This window comes from Rhinopithecus bieti, unplaced genomic scaffold, assembly GCF_001698545.2.
Source record: "Rhinopithecus bieti isolate Rb0 unplaced genomic scaffold, ASM169854v2 scaffold_22, whole genome shotgun sequence".
Taxonomy (NCBI): Eukaryota; Metazoa; Chordata; class Mammalia; order Primates; family Cercopithecidae; genus Rhinopithecus; species Rhinopithecus bieti.
Window position 1 is genome coordinate 1,756,758 of NW_016803136.1, and position 19,956 is coordinate 1,776,713.

General features: G+C 57.7%; 1 protein-coding gene across 1 annotated transcript in view; it reads right to left on the reverse strand.

The window, feature by feature from the left end:
- Positions 1–241: 241 nt before the first annotated feature.
- Positions 242–19,956, reverse strand: part of RTN4RL1 (reticulon 4 receptor like 1) — a 91,694-nt gene continuing 71,979 nt past the window's right edge. The window contains 3 exon segments of the mRNA XM_017866883.1: positions 242–2,867; positions 2,870–2,964; positions 2,967–3,368. Coding sequence (XP_017722372.1) covers positions 2,031–2,867; positions 2,870–2,964; positions 2,967–3,368 — 1,334 coding nt within the window. The 3' untranslated portion in view covers positions 242–2,030.

Below are 19,956 nucleotides of genomic sequence, written 5' to 3' on the forward strand. Positions count from 1 at the left end.
CAGCCAGAACGTGGAAAGTGAATCATGTCCTGAGCGGGCGAGGGAAGTGCCACGAAATGGAGCACTAGTGTGTGCGCGCTGTCACGTGTCCCATGAGTCAGTGTGCCCCTGCCCCCTGCGTCTCCTCCCGCCAACAAATGTGCTGTGTTCCCAGAGCTGTGCCCGGCCAGGCTCGCCCACCCACAGAAGCCCAGGATCTGCCACCTGTCAGGAATGCGGGGTTAGGAAATGAAAAACAGGGTTCTTGTCCAAGATCGTTTATTGTTATTATTATTTTTCTCTCTTAATTGGATTCAGCGTTTCTGGCTCCTCACACACATCCTCTCTGGTGGGGGATTCAGGTTTGTGCAAAGCGCAAAGGAGCTTGTGCCCACCTGGGCTCCCGGCCAGCAGCATGGCTGGCTTTGATCGGAGCCCCTCTTCCCTGTCCGGGCTCGCCTGCCCCAGTCCCTGCTCCTGAGCCCTGAGTCCGGCCTCCCGAGCCTCTGCCTGCACCCTGAGCACCCCCAGGTCGGCTGGGAGGGCGGAGTCTTCCATGATGCAGAAGTGCCTGAGATGGTTAATGAAATGCCCTCGTCGGTTCCCTTCTGCTAAGGCCCCCCGATGCCTCCCTCCTGCTGTCCTACACGGGGCCCTTGCTGGGTCACCCATCAAAGAGCCTCAAGGAAAAATTCAGCAGCTGAGCCATGCGGGAGACCTGGGCTCAAGCACAGAGTCTCCTTGGGCCGTCCAGACCGTCACTGACCAAATGCGAGGCTGAGGACATGGTCCAACCCTTTGGACTAACACTGCGGATGCTGCCTGGCCTGCTGGCTTCCAGACCCAAAGCCCCTTCCTTCCCCTTCTCCATCTCGCTCACCCTCAAGGCCTGGCTCCCTGACATACAATAAGCTGCTTCTCACTTCTCACCCTGAAGCCAAGAGCTACGACAGCAGGGGTGACAGGGTGCTCCAGAATGGCAGACAGGCTTGTGTTGCATATAAAAACAAGGTGATGCCCTAAATATCTAAGAATATTGGTCCCCCAAAGTGACTCTTACTGCCTCCCCGTCCTCACCGTCCCCGCTGACACCTTGCCCCAGGCCCTTGGCAAGCCCAGGTTCCTTGGAGACTATCATTGCCAGGTTGGGATTCTAGACAAAAATTCTATCACTTTGTTCTTGCTAGAAATCACCAATACAATCCTTAGTTCAGCAAATACAGTTTTCTGTATAGTTTATAAACATGAAAAGACGTACAGTTAGGTAACGGAGTGGGAGGGGACTGTGCATGTGTATATATATATTTATATGTAGAGTGTGAATATATATAAGTGGACGTAGTTATAAAACTGCACCTTCTGTAAGAACCTCATTGCCTGGGATGAAGTTCTACATTTCAGCCTCTGATGATCTTTCCTTTGGTAATTGGTTCTTGGATCCCAGCAGTTGGGCCTGGGTCTGTCACGGTTGCCTGAGACATTGGGAATGAGAGAGGCATTGCCCCCGAGGGAGGGGCTGAAGGTGGAGTAGGGTAGAATTCAGGGCAGGGTGACTCAGTGGCCTCAGGCAAGAGCCAAGATGCCACCTGCTCATGTGTGCCCAGACTGCTGGCCGCCCAGCCTCGTGGGTGAGCCTCGTTTGTTCTCTGCGTCCTGCTTTCTCCAGGAACCACGGGGCCCTCCGGACCTTTCCAAACCACTGGGATTCCACAGAGCCCCGGTTCCGCCGTTGGGGGCAATTGTCCCACTGTTGCTAGTGGAGGGGGCACTTGGAGTGCCTTTTCCCACCTTGCCGGAGTGGACACTGTCCGTGGATGCTCTGCAGGGCTGGCTGGGACAGCCGGCTGAGATGCGCCAACCCCTCCCGCCTAGGGCTGTACACTTTGGGTTTATAATCCACATGGCAGGGTCCAGACGTCCAGACAGCAGCCAAAGCCTCTACCAGCCTTTTCCTGAAACCCAGCAGGTCTTCCACTGGTTAAAAAAAGAAGAAAATAAATTCTGTTCCTTGGTGGACATGTGGCAGTGCTGGGTGCTGACGCCCTGGGTCCTCAGCGGAGAGAGACCACCAGCCCCAATGTCCAGGCCAGGAGGGAGGCCCCCAGGGAACTGGCCGAGGAGGCCTGCTGCACCCCGCTGGGGGCACGGATGGGGGTCCTGCGGGCACACTTGCCCTTCCTCTTGGGCCGGGCCGTGGGCATGATGTCGAAACTGAACTTGTGCTGGTAGTCAGGTGCATAGTCTGGCATGTCGGGGGCCTGTTTCCCAGCGCCCGCCTTAGAGATCTGATTGCGGTTCCTATGGCTGGTGCAGTTCTTGCCCGGCTTCCTGTGACCCGACCGGGAGCCGGGTGGATGGCCATGCGGGTGGCCCTTGCTCCTGGTGGGGCCGTGGGGTGAGTGGTGCTCCTTGCGGGCAGCCCTGTCGGTGGTGGTGAGCGTGTGTGACTTGATCTGGTGGGGGGACGCTGGTCCCGTGCAGTTCCGGAAGTCCTCGGCCCTCAGCAGCTTCAGGTCCTGGCCGTGCCGCAGCCCGGGGGACACGCAGGGGACAGCGGAGCTGGAGCCTCGGAACCTCTGCAGCCATTCCCACAGGGAGCGGGCACGGCAGCCGCAGTCCCAGGGGTTGCCATTGAGCCGGAGAAACTCCAGGGCCCCCAGCGGGGCCAGGCACTCGCCCTGCAGCTCCGAGAGGCTGTTGTTGAAGAGGAAGAGGGTGGTCAGCCTGCGGAGGTCGTGGAACGCCTTGTGTGGTGGACGCCACTGCAGCTGGTTCTCGTGCAGCAGCACGACGTCCCCAGGTCTCAACAGGCCCGGAAGGTCCGGCCCCAGGCTCCACAGCTTGTTGCCGTGGAGAAACAGGTGCTGAGGTTCGACCAAGTCCACAAGAGAATGTCGTCCTGGAGGTACTCATGTGGTTGTCCTGCAGGGTAGAGCGTACGCAGGCTGTGCAGGCCGCCCAAAAGACGAACGGCCCCGGTAGGCCCGCGCTGAGCCCACACTTGTAGAGGTAGAGGGCGTGAAGCCTCACCAGGCCCTGGAACGTCTCGGGCGCCAGCGTCCGCAGCTGCCGGTTGTCGCCGAGGTCCAGCTCCTCCAGGTGCACGAAGCCCTCGAAGGTGCTGGGGTGGATGTAGGTGATGTTGTTCGAGTAGATCCACAGGGTGACCATGGCGGGGCTGAAGTGGCCAGGCTGGAGGAGGCCAATGCGGTTGTTCTGCAGGAAGACGCGCTCGCTGTCCACGGGGATGCCCTCTGGGATGGCTGCAAAGTTGTGCGCCTGGCAGCTGACCGTCATGGGCGCCGGGTAGCACACGCAGTCCCGTGGGCAGCCGCCACCCAGGGGCAGCCCCGCGGCTACCAGCAGCAGCAGCAATTCCACACAGCACCCTGGCAGGGAGAGAGAGCACAGCCAGGTCAGGGGCCGTGCAGGTGAGGATGGGCACCGCACCCTCCGGCGCCCGCCAGGGCCGCATCCTCATCTTGGCTGAGCTCAGTGAGAGCCTCGCCCCTGGCTGGAGCAAGGCCAGGGTCAAGGCCCAAGCCTGGAACCCGTCGGGGATGACCGGCCTCCGCTTCTTGGTGACCCATTTCTGCTGGGCTGGGAGGTGAGTCTGGGGTGAAGGCCCCGATCACCCACACACCTCCTTAGTTCCACCCCACAGCTGCTGAGCCCCAGCCCCACCTGCTCCAGCTCCTCCAGTCACACTGCTGGGCTGGGAGGTGAGTCTGGGGTGAAGGCCCCGATCACCCACACACCTCCTTAGTTCCACCCCACAGCTGCTGAGCCCCAGCCCCACCTGCCCCAGCTCCTCCAGTCACACTGCTGGGGTGGAGGCCATGACCCAGGGACACAGCCGTCAGCCTCCTGCTCCCCTCCTAGCTCTGCCACTGGTTGTTGTCATCTGCACTCACAGATACTGAGAGGGCTCTTGCTCTAATGTAGTAAATATCTCATGTAGAGTCCTGAGGAATCTCTATATGTTTTTATATTTAATTTCATTTAAGGTATTTATTTTTGATTGATTGATTGATTTTTTTTGCACAGGGGACGGAGTCTCACTCCGTCGCCCAGGCTGGAGTGCAGTGGTGCAATCTCAGCTCACTGCAAGCTCCACCTCCCGGGTTCAAGCAATTCTCCTGCCTCAGCCTCCCGAGTAGCTGGGACTACAGGTGTGCACCATCACACCCAGATAGTTTTTGTATTTTTAGCAGAGATGGGGTTTCTCCATGTTGGGCAGGCTGGTCTCGAACTCCTGACCTCAGTGATCTGCCTTGGCCTCCCAAAGTGCTGGGATAACAGGTGTGAGCCACCGCGCCTGGCCAGAATCTCCTTATTTAAATCATTCCCAATCACAAGCAGAGCATGCATGTGTGGCACCAAAGTTCACCTCAAATAATGTCTCCTTTACAGTGTCTTCCATGCCCTCAAAACATACAGGCAACACACCTTCTAAGCCTCAGTTTCCTCATTTCTGAAACACAGACATAGCCGGGCGAGGTGGCTCACGTTTGTAATCCCAACACTTTGGAAAGTCGAGGCAGGTGGATCACCTGAGGTCAGGAGTTCGACACCAGCCTGGGCAACATGGTGAAACCCCGTCTCTACTGAAAACACAGAAATTAGCCAGGTGGCAGGTGCCTGTCGTCCCAGCTACTTAGGAGACTCAGTAGTACTCAGGAGGCTGAGGCAGGAGAATCGCTTGAACCCGGGAGGCGGAGGTTGTAGTGAGCTGAGACTGCACCACTGTACTCCAGCCTGGGTGACAAAGTGAGACTCTGTCTCAAAAAAAAAATTTAAAAAAATAAAATAAAATACAGACAATAGCAGTTCTCCCTGGCAGAGCTGAGAGGGCGTCCTGAGAGGGCGCCTGTCTATGAAGGCCTGGGGGTGGCACCAGCTGTCAGACGGAGGCTGCCCCAATCCCGGCCCTCCTTCTGTCCCCTCCCCTCTCCCACCTCGCTCCAGCCCCCAGGCTGTGGCTGCAAAACCAGGCCTTGCCTCTAGACTGTCCAGAGCGTTTCCTCTGTAGCTTCCCTCTAATTGGGCATTAATTAGGCATTCGTTAATGGATCCTTAAAATAATTTATTTTCGAATGTGTCCAGCCTGTGGTCAGATAATGGCCCCGCGCTCATTATGGGAGCAGCCTCATTACGGACGATCGTCATTACCTACCTTTTTCCAGGGTTGCAGCTGCCCCAGGCGGCCGGGCAGGCGCGCCGGGGTGGGGGGGCCGGCTCCAGGCTTCCAGACCCCCACCCTGGAGGGCCAGGCAGCCATCTCCTCCCTACCCCGCTAGTCTCCGGCCCCTTTGCTTCTAGCTTTCCAGCCAGGCCTCGTGGGAGAATCGGGGCGCCCAGGGCAGCTGAGTCCCTGCTGCAGCTGTGCCCAGAGCTTGTGGGATGAAAGAACCAACCCTCTGATCGCTCTCAGGCCAGCCCTGCTCCCGGCCTCGTGCCGCTGCCTGCCCAGGCTCCCGGCCCAGCAGGCCTCACTGCCACTGTCACCCCCTAGTTCCTGGCAGAAACAGCGTCGTAAATAAGTGACAGCTCCCAGCTGTTGGGAGTTATGGGCTCCCAGAGAGTGGCAGCTGCTTCCCGTCCCCTGTAATCACCCAGCTTCGACTGAACATTTCCAACACATAAAAATCATCGTACATAATTTGTTTTTTTTGCATAATTGGGCTTGGTTGCGATTTCAGAGGAGTTATGACTTCAGTGATGGTGGTGGCACAGCTTCAAGGACCCTTTTCTGGGCCAAGCCGTGCTCTCCGTGGCCTCTACAGTGACTTCAGTCCCGCCCAGTGCACAGCCCACAGGCTGGGCCGAGGCTGCTGCCGTTCCCCCTCCTACCTCAGTTTCCCCTCCTGCCACGCGTAGGAGATGATGGTAGTGTCCACCGTCCCCACTTGGAGGCTCAGATCTGGCCTCCAGCCCCTGCTGCCTGCCTCCATCTGCCCAAGGAGCCCCAGCCCTGCAGGGGGAGGCAGAGGTGTGAGCGGGGAGGAACCTGGGCTCCAAACCCCACCTGACTTTTGGGAAACCTGCCCACTGCCTGAGGCCTCCACACCCAGGGCTGGAAGGGGGCCCCAACCCACACCAGTTGCACCTGCCACGGAGCCAACACTCCGTGTCTCTCTCAGCTCACACTCCTCACCCCTGCTCGGGCTGCTACCCTCCAGGAAGGCCGCACCTGCAGGAAGCTTCCTCCCCCAGGGAGTGGCCCCGCTACGCCACCCTGAGGGAGCCGGGGTGCCTCTCCCAGCTCAAGGGTGTTCATGGTGTTCACTGTGCCTCATCCCACACCTCAGGCTTTTGGGGACAGGCCCCCAGCCAGGCCACTCTGCAAAGACAAAGCCATTTCCGTCCCTCAGGCTGCAGCAAGAGAGGCCTCGCGGCAGGGGGACGGGGGTGGTATGTGTCCGGCTCAGTGCTAATCCCACTCGACATTTGCACAGCTTACTGGAGTTTACAAAGTGCTTCTGCTCACGCTCCCCTGAGCCTCAGAACTACCCTGCGTGCTGGGCGTGGGGAGCCCTCCTCCACCCGCTGTGTGGCTATCTCTGGAAGGCCCAGGATGCAGTTCTCTGAAATGAAGCTAATAGGGGTCCCATGGAGAGACATTTCCCCATCAGACACAAAGCAGGTGCCTCCAAGGGATGTAGGGGAACAGGGGAAATCAGGCAAGGACCCCAGTTTAGGTGAAAAAGCCAAATGGCCCCAAATCCAGGTGTGGGCTTGGTATGTGGCTTGTGGGTGTGCTGTGGGTGGGAGGGGTCAGAAAGCAGGGGTGGCGTGAAGACCCAGAGCAGGAACCCTCCTGCCCCTCCTCTGAGAGGGCTCCAGGCTTGTGCAGGGCCTGGCTCACATTCCCTGTCTCAAGGAAGAACAAGCCATTGGATCAGGGGCCTGGAGGTGGGGGCCGGGCAACAAGCCACAGGCACCAGGGTGGGCAGCCCCTCCGGTCCCAGTGCCTGAGGACGGTGGAGGGCCCCTCGGGGGCCAGGCCAGGGATCCAAGTCCCAGGGAGCGCTCACCAACCTTCAGCACTGCTCAGAGGCAGGGGACCCATGCCAGGGAAGCTGTCCTTCCAGCCACCCTGCCCCTCCTCCTGGGGGTGGGGATGTCTCGGCTGAGTGCTTCTGCACCCTGGAAGTTGGTCCCATCTCCAAGACCTGGACCAGCTGTCCCAGCCAGCTCCACTGCCTCCAGTACCCCCTGCCAGAGCCAGTGGGTGCCCCAGTCTTGGATTGTTCCCCCTACTGGGTTTCTCCCAGGGAGGCTGGCACAGCATTGCCACGGCTCCTCCCGTGCCCCTCCATGCAGCCCTTGGGAGCCCTGACCCACTGATTGCCTGATTAATGTGCTAACAATGAGGCCCGCGCCTTTGCGGTGCATTTTAAGATTGCAAATTAGCAGGGATCAGAGTCTCTGTGGAGGAGCCCTGCACCCCCTCCCACTAGCCTCCTCCTCCCCTCCTGGGTGGGGCAGGGGTGGCTCTGCCCGAGGGGACTGAGGAGAGCAAGGCTGGGCCTCCCCAAAGCTCCCCAAGCTTTCCCTGGGGTGTCCCCCTGCTCCTCCTCTCCTCCAGGGGCACACACTCGGCTGACAGCTCGGCTACCCCCAAACCTCCCGGCCTCCCACACGCCTGAGCTCACCCGCATCTCCACAACCTCATTCATTCCCTACTCCATTCAACACTTGCTGCCTGAGCTCCGGCATGTGGGGGGTGCCCGTGGGGAGGGCCCAGAATGAGTGGGTGGGGGGACAGGGGGCATCCTCATGGCTCACTAGCAGATGGGGGTTCCTGAGACCAGGCAGTCTGGCCAGGTGCTAGGGCCTGGAGTAGGCCCCTGGAGGTGTGTGTGGGAAGCAGGGGTGCCGGGAAAGACCCCGGCCATCTCTGTGCCACCTGCCAACATGGTTCCGTCACCTCCTGGAGGATGAATCTGGGAACCAGGGAGAAGGGTCCCTGCCTCACAGGGTTGCCTTAGGATTCCAGCCAGCACAGAGGAGGCAAGGAGAGCTGGTATTGTGTCGAGGTCCTCCTTTCTGCAAAATCCCAAGTCCCTGCTTGCTGGGCAGGGAGCATGGGGGCAGGTCAGGTGGGTGGCCTGCGCATGGGAAGGCGCCCTGCCCAGTCCGCTCCGCAGCCCCAGATGTGCCTATGCATGGTCCTGTGAGGCCAGACCTGCCGGAATGGGCGGGAGGGGAAAGGCAATGGCCACAGCCCATGCAGAGGCCCCTGTAGTGGGAAAGGGGCGACGTGCCCCTTCCTACCCTGGCTCTGCCTCTCAGGCTCTAAGTACACAGAGCTTCCAAGGAGGCTGTAACGTCAGCTCAGCTGGGCTGGGGGAACCCAGAGCCAGGATGGCCAGAGATCTCCCCACTGGTACAGCCCAGAAGGGTCCTTGCCCCAGGCCCAGGCCAGGTGGTCGACGTGGAGGGTGCTCTGCAGCTTACCAGCCCCTGGAAGCAGGACAGGACCAACCAAGGCGGACTCAGACCTAACTGTGTACGAGAGTCCTCAGGACAGCCCCCGGGAGCCGCACCAGTTCACGAAGGAGGAAACGAGGTCCGCGGGGGAAGGCACCGGCCATGGCACACGGCTGGCGACAGGGCAGCGAGCAGGCCTCACCCAGCTGACTGCGGAGTCCAGGGCTCTGCCCGCAGATCCACCGTGCACGGGGTGGGCAGAGCATCCTCCACGAAGGGCTGGTTGGCCCTCACAGGCCCCAAAGCCTCAAGCTGCTCACCCCAACCTGCCAGCACCAAAGGGACTGCCCCTCCCTGTGCCTGAGCCGGGGTGGTCCCATGGCTGGCATCCCCGCAGCCTCCCGGGCAGGGCCGCGGGGCTCTCTGAATCTTTGAGATGGGTCAAATCCCTGTGGCTCTGCAGCCCTCCCTCCCTCCCCCTCCCCGCTTTCCCAGCCCTGGCAGATGCTCCTCTCTACGCCAATCGATGCTAACCCAATGCTCTCTGTTGGTCAGAAAACAGCCTCAGGCCAGGCCGGCTGCACTTGGGGCTGCTGGCGTCTTAGGCTACTTGGCACTGTCCCTCCATGCTGCACCCAAGCGCAGGCCACTTCCTGGTGGGCCCATCACCGCCTCCCCAGCCCCGCCTGGAGCCTGGCTCAGCCCTGGAGACATGGAAGCCAGCCAGCGCACAGCTGGGCTTCCCTTATCCTATTGCTGGACGTGGGGCGTGGGGTGTGCAGGATGGGCAGGGAGGGGCTCCTTGTCCATGGCATAGGGCACTGGAAAGAGCACAAGCTTTGGAGCCAGAGGCACCTGAGTTTGAATCCTAGCTCCCCCGTTTTTTTTTTTTTTTAAGACACGGTCTTGCTGTGTCGCCCAGGCAGGAGTGCAGTGGCACAATCATAGCTAACTGCAACCTCAACCTCCCGGGCTCAGGAGATCCTCCCACCTCAGTCTCCCGGACAGCTTGGAATATAGGCCCATACCACCACGCCCAGTGAATTTTTTATTTTTAGTAGCGACGAGTCTCACTATGTTCCCCAGGCTGCTCTTGAACTCCTGGGCTCAGCCTCCTAAAGTGCTGGGATTACAGGCGTGACCTCAACTTAACTAGTGTGTCCCCACACTTGTGTGAGCCTCATCTTCCTCACCTGCAAAATGGGGCAGTCATTTAAAGCTCCAGCGTGGCCCTCTCGTCTGCGGACGTCGGCCTCCCCCACATCTCCATCTGTCACACGAAAGCCTCCCAAACTGAGCTCTGATCTTCCCCCACAAGCCTCCTCCACTCGCGTATAATCCATCTCAGTCAGAGGCAGCTCCTTCGTTTCAGCTTCTCCGGCCAAACACCTTAGAAATATTTTAGACGGAATCTCGCTCTGTCGCCCAGGCTGGAACGCAGTGGTGCGATCTTGGCTCACTGCAACCTCCACCTCCCAGGTTCAAGCGATTTTTGTATTTTTAGTAGAGATGGTGTTTCGTCATGTTGGCCAGGCTGGTCTCGAACTCCTGACCTCAAGTGATCTGCTCACCTTGACCTCCCAAATTTCTGGGATTGCAGGCATGAGCCACCGTGCCAGGCCAACTTCAAAATGTATTCAGCAACTATCCACTTCTCATGGCCACCACCCCAGTCTGGGCAACCATCACCTCTCGCCTGGACTACTGCAAGAGCCTCCGAAGTGGTCCCTCTGCCCCACCCTTGCCCCTGCATCTCATCTAACACAGTAGCCAGGGAGATCTAGCAAGAGTCTGTTAGAACACGATGCTCCTCTGCTCACCCCTCCGTGGCTCCCATCTCACTCAGTAAGGTCCCTCCAAGTCTGTTCTGTGGCCCAGAGACTTCCCTGGATCTGAGCTGCCAAGCCCTCGTTCCCTCCCCCGCCGCAGTGGCCTCCCTGATGCGCCTTCTTCATGCCAGGGATTCTCCACCTCTAGCCTTTTGCACGTGCTGTTCCCTCTGCCTGGAGCGCTTCCCAGGGTGTCTGGGGGGCTCCTGCCCTCACCTTACCATTCGTAGCTGTCCCTGCCTCTTCCTCAGATGCCCCAAGTTCCCTGAGGCCTTGTCTGAGCAGCCTGCTGTTTTTTTGTGTTTTTTTTTTGGTTTTGGTTGTGTTTTTTTTTTTTTTTTTTTTGAGACGGAGTCTGGCTCTGTCACCCAGGCTGGAGTGCGGTGGCCTGATCTCAGCTCACTGCAAGCTCCGCCTCCCGGGTTTACGCCATTCTCCTGCCTCCACCTCCCAAGTAGCTGGGACTACAGGTGCCCGCCTCGTCGCCCGGCTAGTTTTTTTTTTGTATTCTTTAGTAGAGACGGGGTTTCACCGTATTAGCCAGGGTGGTCTCGATCTCCTGACCTTGTGATCCGCCTGTCTCGGCCTCCCAAAGTGCTGGGATTACAGGCTTAAGCCACCGCGCCCGGTCTGTTTTTTTGTTTTTGTCTTTTTTGACGGATCTCACTCTATCGCCCAGGCTGGAGTGCAGTGGCACAATCTCAACTCACTGCAACCTCCGCCTCCTGGGTTCAAGCGATTCTCTTGCCTCATCCTCCTGAGTAGTTGAGATTACAGGTGCCCGCCGCCACGCCCAGCTAATGTTTGTATTTTTAGTAGAGACGGGATTTCACCTTGTTGGCCAGGCTGGTCTTGATCTCCTGACCTCTAGATCCACCTGCCTCGGCCTCCCAAAGTGCTGGGATTACAGGGGTGAGCCACTGCGCCCGGCTTTTTTTTTAAAATAGAGATGGGGTTTCACTATGTTGACCCGGCTTGTTTCAAACTCCTGGCTTCAAGCAATCCTCCCGCCTGGGCCTCCCAAAGTGCTGGGATGATCGGTGTGAACCACTGTGCCCCGCCACCCTGTTTCACTTTACCCCACAGCATTCCCCCCTTATAATATGCTACATGATTTCATTATTATTATTATTATTTTGAGACGGAGTCTTGCTCTGTCACCCAGGCTGGAGTGCAGTGGCGCCATCTCGGCTCACTGCCAAGTTCCACCTCCCGGGTTCACGCCATTCTCCTGCCGCAGCCTCCCAAGTAGCTGGGACTACAGGTGCCCGTCACAATGCCCGGCTGTTTTGTATTTTTTAGTAGAGAGGGGGTTTCACCGTGTTAGCCAGGATGGTCTCAATCTCCTGACCTCATGATCCGCCCGCCTCGGCCTCCCAAAGTGCTGGGATGACAGGCGTGAGCCCCCGCGCCCGGCCAATTTCCTTATTTTTCTTATTGACTTTCCATCTCTTCTGAGCGTTGACTCTGTGAGGACGGTGGTTTTGTCTGCTGTGTTCTCTGCTGTACCCTCAGGGCACAGAACACTGGCACCCAGCAGGTGCTGTGTCACAACCGCTGGATGAAGGAAGGGCCTTTCTGAGTCAGCAGGGGGGCTGACAGGTGCTGCTCAGGAAGCCTTAGGCCCAGGGCCTGGCTCCTAGCAGGTGATACATAAACAGAGGGGTGCTTACCAAGCGCGAGGAGCCTCAGAGCCTCCAAGGTGAGAGCAGAGACTAGGCCCTGGGTCTATCCTGAGGCTCCCTGGTCAATCACAGGTGACCAGACAGCAAGGAGAGTTCTGGGAAGGAGGATCCAGCACCAGGTCAGCCAGAGGCACAGGGCAGGGTGAACAGGGCAGGTTTGCCTGGGACAGAGGGGTTTCCCAGGATGTGGGGGACTTTCAGTGCTAAAACCAGGACAGTCCCAAACAAGCCAACCAACCAGGACAGGTCGGTCATCCAGGTCATTGGGGTCAGGCTCATCCAAGGCCTGTGCCTCCCTCAACAAAACCCCTGAATGCAGGACGGGGAGGGACACACGGGCAGGCACGAGGCACGTATCTTCTCAAACACCATGCGTCCCGCTCAGTCCCTGCAGCCAGGAGGTCGGCCTGGGCCCAGACTGAGCCTGTGCGTGGCGTGTGTACCTGCGTGTCATGTGCACGTGTACATGTGTGCACGGGGTCTATGTGCGTTTCTGAATGTGTGTGTGTGTGCACACAGGGTCTGTATGGATCTATGTGTGAATGTGTGCCTGCGTGTACAGGGTCTGTGCGTTTCTGTGTGAAAGTGTGTCTGTGCACAGGGTCTGTGTGCATCTATGTTGAATGTGTGTCTGTGTGTGCATGGGATCTGTGCGTCTATGTTGAACGTGTGTCTGTGCATGCACGGGGTCTGTGTGCATCTCTGTGCGAATGTGTGTGTGTGTGTGCACAGGGTCTGTGTGCATCTATGTTGAATACGTGTGTGTGCACAGGGAATGTGTGCGTCTCTGTGTGAATGTGTGTGTGTGCACAGGGTCTGTGTGCGTCTCTGTGTGAATGTGTATCCGTGTTTGCACGTGTGTCTGAGCATGTATGCTTGTGTGCTCGTGTACACGAGCGGGCCTGTGTTTATACGTGTGTTCACAGCTGAGTGCATGTGCAAAGCCTATGCATGTGTGTGAATACACAGGTATGCACACAGAAACACATGCCTGTCTCGGGACTGTGGATGGGGTGGCAGCCCGGCCCCCTTAGCTCTGCAGCGTGCCTCACTCACCCTCCTGAAAATGGGGCGGGGCCCTCTTCTGAACAGAGCCACCCATCCCAGGTCTTATCCTGGCACTCGCTCTGGCTTTGCCTTCAACTCCCGCCCTCCTCCCGACACACTGAATTATGTACCCGCTTCAGGTCCCTCCAGCACACCAGGATCTCTCTCAGCTGAGAAGTGGGCGGCCCCTTATTGGAATAGCCTTTCAGCTTTCATCTGCCTCGCAGGGCCCCTGGAACAGGCCTGGCTGGGAATACCGTGCTAATTAGGCCGCCAAGTTCTCAGGGGAGCCTTGCCGGAGCAGCCCCCAGCTCCCCTACCCTCTGCTCATCGGGTCTCCGGTCTCCTTGCTGTGAAGGTCTCGCATGGGGTGGGAGCTGGAGGCTGGCACACTGACAGCTCTGGACCCACATACTGCCCAGGCTTGAGAGCGGCCCCCGTGGCAGCACATTGCAGTGGGATGACCTTAGGCCAGTCACTCAGTCCTGAGGTCTGGGAACTGGGGGTCTGAGCAGCTGGCTTCTCGGGTGCATTCAGTGGGACTGTGTGCCGAACTGCTCAGCCCCATGCTGGTTGTACGGGTGGCCCTCCCTAAGCAGTGATGATCACGTTACTGCTAGTGTTACCAGAGGGAACTGCCCCCACCTGCTTAGGGCTCTCCCAACCCCCAGCGGATCCTGGACCCTGGATTTCAGTCCATCCACCCTGGTGCACCCAACCCACCACAGAGGGACCTGACATATCAGATGCCGAGAAGGGGCTTTAGCCCAGGGCTGAGGGTCCCTGCCAGGCTACAGCTGCAGGTGGAAACAGTGCCCTGACCTCTCTACTCGGCCCTCTCTCCCCTTCGACCCAGTCACACCTGGCCCTGGCAGTGCTCCTGAAGCCCAGGGCCCGTGGCCTCTACTTTCACCTCCTGCAGCTCCTGCTTTCCAGGGCTCATAAAATGTGTCCTGTTATGCAAATTTGCTCCCTGGTTTGGGGGCCCCAGAATCTAAGTTGTGGCAGCGCAGACTCCAGAGCTGAAGGCCGAGGGCTTCTGAGAACTTGCCCTTCCCAGGAAGTTTGAGGGAAGGCTCTGGGCCCTGCATCTGAGCTTGGCACCTTGTTGAGACAACTGCCCCTCCCCGAAAGCTACAGCAAATTGTGGACCACCCACTGCCGGACAGGCAGACAGGCAGACACAGGCGGACAGGCAGACACAGGCAGACAGGACACAGGCAACACAGGCCGGACGGCAGACAGGCCCCGGATGGGCCAGACACGCGGAAGGCAGAGCCAGGCAGACAGCAGGCGGAGCAGGCAGACACCCAGGTGGACAGGAGGAACACAGACGCAGGCCAAGATCAGGCGGACACAGGCGGACAGGCAGACACAGGCGGACAGGCGGACAGGTGGACACAGGCAGATGGGTGGACAGGCAGACAGGCCCACTGAGTCCCCAGTGATACCGAAGGTGTGTTTAGTGGGGTGGGGTTATCTCTATGGCGATGGGACCATCCTTGGTGGCAAATGTCTGTTTGTGATGCCTGCCTGGGGGTCCAGGCAGGGTGTAAGGGGGAGGGCGTGGGATGGGGACCTACTGTTTTTTTTTTTTTGAGACAGTCTCAGTCGCCCAGGCTGGGGTGCAGTGGTGCAATCCTGGCTCACTGCAACATCTGCCTCCTGGACTCAAGCCATTCTCTTGCCTCAGCCTCCTGAGTAGCTGGGATTACAGGCGTGTGCCACCACATCCGGCTAATTTTTGTATTTTTAGTAGAGACGGGGTTTCACCATGTTGGCCAGGGTGGTCTACAACTCCTGACCTCAGGTGATCCGCCCACCTCGGCCTCCCAAAGTGCTGGGATTACAGGCATGAGCCACAACGCCAGGCCAGGACCCGCTGTTCTTGAAGGCTGTGGTGCTGGGAAGGCCAAGGTGTCAACAATGCAAAACAGGAGCCGGGAGCCTGCCTTTGAGAAGCAGGTGCAGAATGCCCTGCCAGGGCCCTTGTTCCCCAGGCCCAAAGAGCCGCCCCTTCCCTGTGGTCAGTGAGAGGCATTCAGAACCAGCATCTAGAGCTCTGAGCACAGCCCAGATCCTGTCCATCACCCGGCTCTGAATCTGTCCCCACTCCTTCATTCACGAGACTGACTGAGCTCTGGGCTTGCTTCCACAGCAGCAGGAGGCTCGGCTCCTTCCCTCCTGGGGCCTACATTCTCCTGGGGGTGCAGTCAGACTAAAGGAACCAGATAAGCCCCAAATGACAGATCGTAGTAAGTGCTGGGGACAAAAAGACAGGGTTGAGATAGAGACAAAGGAAGGGACCTATCTTAGCGGCGTGCTCTTGGAGGGCCTCCCTCCCTGGGCGACTTCTGAACTGAAACCTAAAAGATAAGAAGGAGCTGAGGAAGAACTTTCCAGGCAGAGGGCACAGCAGGTGCGAAGTCCCTGGGGCAGGACTGAGCTTGGCCTGGACGAGGGCAGAAGGGCAGGAGATAGGGTCGGAACAGCGGGAGCCGGGCCTTGTATGGCCGGAAACGCCGCAGGAAAGGGTTTGGATCTAATTCTGGGTGTGATGAGGAGTCACTGAAGAGCCCGGCACGGGAGCTACAGGAGTGGGTTTGGATTTGGGAGGTGCATTTGGAGGGTGACTTGAGGGGGAGCCAGGAGGGAGACCTGTGGCCGGCCGAGAGCTTGGGGGCCTGAAGCAGGCAGGGGCCATGGAGACAGACAGTGCCGAGTGGACTGGACAGATGCCAAGATGGGGCCCAACACAGAGAGATCTGGGTGAGGGAGGCGACGGGGGGCATGGGGCGACTTCCCAAGTCTATTCCAGATGACGGCGAGGATGAAGGTATCACTATGAGACTGGAGGAATAAAACAGGAAAACAGGCTCAGGGGCAGCCAGGGCACAGCTGAGGACACGTAACGTCCCAAGCCTTAGAGAGATGTTTAATTGGCCACAGCTGGATGTACAAAACTGAAGCCCAGAGGTCGGCCGTATACTTGGGAGCTGTCGGCACAGAGAGGGCGTGTAAATCTGTGGGAATGAGGTCGGGGCAGCAGCTCACGCCTGTAATCCCAGCACTTTGGGAGGCCGAGGCAGGTGGATCGCTTGAGTTCAGGAGTTTGAGACCAGCCTGGTCAACATAGTGAAACCTCATGTCTACCAAAAATACAAAACTTAGCCGGGTGTGGTGGCACATGCCTGTAATCCCAGCTACTCAGAAGGCTGAGGCATGAGAATCGCTTGAACCCCAAAAGCAGGGGTTGCAATGAGCCGAGGTTGCACCATTGCACTCCAACCCGGGCGACAGAGTGAGACAAAGAAAAAAAAAAAGGCTACTTGGCAACATAGTGAGACTGTCTCTCTCCGTGTGTCTCTTTTTCTGTGTGTGTGAAAGTAAGTTTGTTAAGAAAGTAAAGGAATTAAAGAATGGCTACTTCATAGGCAGAGCAGCCTCTATTTAAAACAAAAAAAGAAAAAAAAATTTAAAATTTAAATTATATGAGAGACCAGGCATGGTGGCTCATGCCTGTAATCCCAGCACTTTGGGAGGCCGAGGCGGGCGGATCACGAGGTAAGGAGATCAAGACCATCCTGGCTAACACAGTGAAACCCCGTCTCTACTAAAAATACAAAAAATTAGCCAGGTCTGGTGGCGGGTGCCTGTAGTCCCAGCTACTCGGGAGGCTGAGGCAGGAGAATGGCCTAAACCCGGGAGGCGGAGCTTGCAGTGAGCCGAGATCCGGCCACCGCACTCCAGACTGGGCGACAGAGCGAGACTCCGTCTCAAAAAAAAAAAAAAAAAAAAAAAAAAAAAAAATTATATAACACAAAATAGTAAACACACAGGATTGAGGCTTTTCACAACACAGTGCTTTTGGGGAGGGGAAAGGAGGAGTCAGCCACGGAGAAGGACTGGCCAGTGAGGTGAGAGGAAGCCAGGAAAGTGCAGCTTTACTGAAGCCATAAGTTTTTCAGGAAGGGGATCATCAACCGTGGTGAGGGCTGCCGAGGACTAATGTGAGGACAGAGACGCGCCCCATTGATTTGGCGACTTGGAGGCCACTGGAAAGTTCTTCCCTGGCAGAAAGGCGGAGGCAGAAGGCACACGGAGTGGGATGAAGATCGAATGTGAGGCGTGCTGAGATCACGAGGGACTCAGAATCCTAATGGCTCAGGGACTGCAGGACAGCTGAGGCTCTCCTCCAGGACCTGGACCGAGACGGCACCCTCTACCCGGAAAGCTGCTGCTCTTCTAGCAGAAGGGAAAGACCTGGGGACGTGGCCCTTGCCCTTTTGTTCCAAGCGACACATCTCTCCTGCTCACATTTCACTGGTCAAAAAGTAAGTCACGGGCCCAGCTGCCATCACGGACGAACGCCCCCAGGGGAGTCTGGGGAATAGTGGATATCTCTGAGCACGCAGAGAACACGTTGCAGGACGTTTTGCCATGAGAGGCAGCGGAGAAACAGGGAAGGACCTGGAGTGGCATGGCTCAAGCGAGGCTGGCTTTTTCTTTTTGAGATGGAGTCTGGCTCTTGTTGCCCAGGCTGGAGTGCAGTGACGTGATCTCAGCTCACTGCAACCTCTGCCTCCCAGGTTCAAGTGATTCTCCTGCCTCAGCCTCCTGAGTAGCTGGGATTACAGGAGCCCACCACCGCGCCTGGCTAATTTTTGTATTTTTAGTAGAGATGGGGTTTTATCATGTTGGTGAGGCTAGTCTCAAATTCCTGACCTCAGGTGATCCGCCCACCTCAGCCTCCCAAAGTGCTGGGATTACAGGCGTGAGCCACTGAGCCCGGCCTGATTTTTTTTTAAATGGAAGAAACTAGAGCCTTTTCACGTGCTGACAGCATGACTCAGGAGAAGACAGAGAAACTGATGCAGGAGGAGTGAGAAGCAGGAAGAATATGAGACGTGGAGGGAAAATGAACTACACGGAGATGATGATGGAGCTTGCCTCTGGGGGCTTCTGCTCTCTCCATGATGAAGGGGTCCTCGACTGAGGTAGGGATGAGGGTGGGAGTCTGAGAAGAAAGAGGACAGGACGGAATAGGCCTTCCCTGTAGTGGGCGAGTGATACCCTAGTCACATGGAAGACGGGCGGAGGGCGCCTCTGGGCAGTGGGCAGGGGGGGATGGAGCATTTCTTTTCTTGTTTTTGTTTTATTTTTTTGAGACAGAGTCTCGCTCTGTGCCCAGGCTGGAGTGCAGTGGCGCCATCTCGGTTCACTGCAAGCTCCGCCTCCTGGGTTCACGCCATTCTCCTGCCTCCCAGTATAGCTGGGACCACAGGCGCCCGCCACCACACCCGGCTAATTTTTTTGTGTATTTTTAGTAGAGATGGCGTTTCACCGTGTTAGCCAGGATGGTTTCGATCTCCTGACCTCGTGATCTACCCGCCTCGGCCTCCCAAAGTGCTGAGATTACAGGTGTGAGCCACCGCGCCCGGCCAAAGTATTGGAGCATTTCAAGCGCAACTGGTCACACCGCCTCTGTGGCTCGCTCCAGTGATATTTGCTGCTCGGTATGGCAGGAGTACAGTGGGAGGCAGAGAAGGGTTCACCCAGGGCTGGGTTTTCCAGTGGGTACTGCAGAGTCAAGGAAAGATGACAAAGTTGAAGGTTTTTGCAAACACAAGTTTCCGGGGCCCGCTGACCCAGCCTCTGCCCAGGTTCTCACCACGGGCTGGGCTACTGGGGCTGTGTGGCCCCCTCCAATTAAGTCTGATCACAGAGACCCAGTTCCTGGTCTCTATGAGCTGACACATCTTTCCTGTGCCTGCAGGATAGGATGCTATGGGAAATTTGTGGCTCTTTTTGGCCCCTCCCTCAGCCACCAAACCCTCTTCCTCTGTTTCAGAGCTCTCCATTTATGTAAATGAGCTATTCCCTCCCAGTCGGAGCTGACAGGGGCTCGAACTCACTTCCCCAGCCTCAAAGGACCCCGGCCGGGCTCTGCCCCTCAACACACCTACCCTAGACTGAACTAGCAGTCAGAGACGCAAATAACCAGGAACCAGGTGGGATCCATGGCAGTGGCAAAGCCAGCGGGGACTGGCAACTGGCGGGAACATTGGAGGTGTAAGTGGAGGTGTCTGTGCCCTCACTGGGGCACGTGCTCCTGCCTGTGTCGCCCACAACCCTCTGGGAGGTGCTGTGAGTTACCTAATAGCCTTGAAATAAGTCTGGTTTTTCACTCACATTAGGCAAGGTTGGTGTCTGCTGCTTGCAAATAAGAATCCTCCCTGATGCCAGGCCCCTGTAGCTCAGCATGGTTTTTGAGCTGAGACAGGTGTGCCCATCTGTGCCCCACCAGTCTCTGCTCTGAGGTTTCCTGCTCCCCTCTCCCTGCCTTCTTGGGGCAGCAGCTCCCGAGTTCCCTTGCAGGTGAGTCAGGAGGCAGGGCTATCGATGCAGTGGCCGGGATCAGCCAGTTAGACTCTGCCTCAGGAGCTTGACCCAGAAGCAAGCAATGGGTCTAGACCCTTTCATCCTGGTGGCACCATCCTGGGGACACTGTCCACTAGATCTTTCCACCAAGACCCCGGCACCACCCTGGAGTCCTGTTCTCCCCAGAGCTGCATTGCTCAGCTTCTCCTTTGGGTCTGGGGGTCACCCTCCCCCATTTTTTTTTTTGAGACAGAGTCTCACTCCATTGCCCAGGCTGGAGTGCAGTGGCGTGATCTCGGCTCACTGCAACCTCTGCCTTTTGGGTTCAAGCAATTCTCTGCCTCAGCCTCTTGAATAGCTGGGATTGCAGGCACCCACCACCACACCCAGCTAATTTTTTTTGTACTTTTAGTAGAGATGGGGTTTCACCATCTTGGCCAGGTTGGTATTGAACTCCTAACCTCGTGATCTACTTGCCTCGGCCTCCCAAAGTGCTGGGATTACAGTCGTGAACCACTGCGCCCGGTCACCCTCCCCCATTTTCGTTCTGCACAGGTCCACCCAACCCCCCTCTTCTTGGCTATCAGGATCCAAATTTC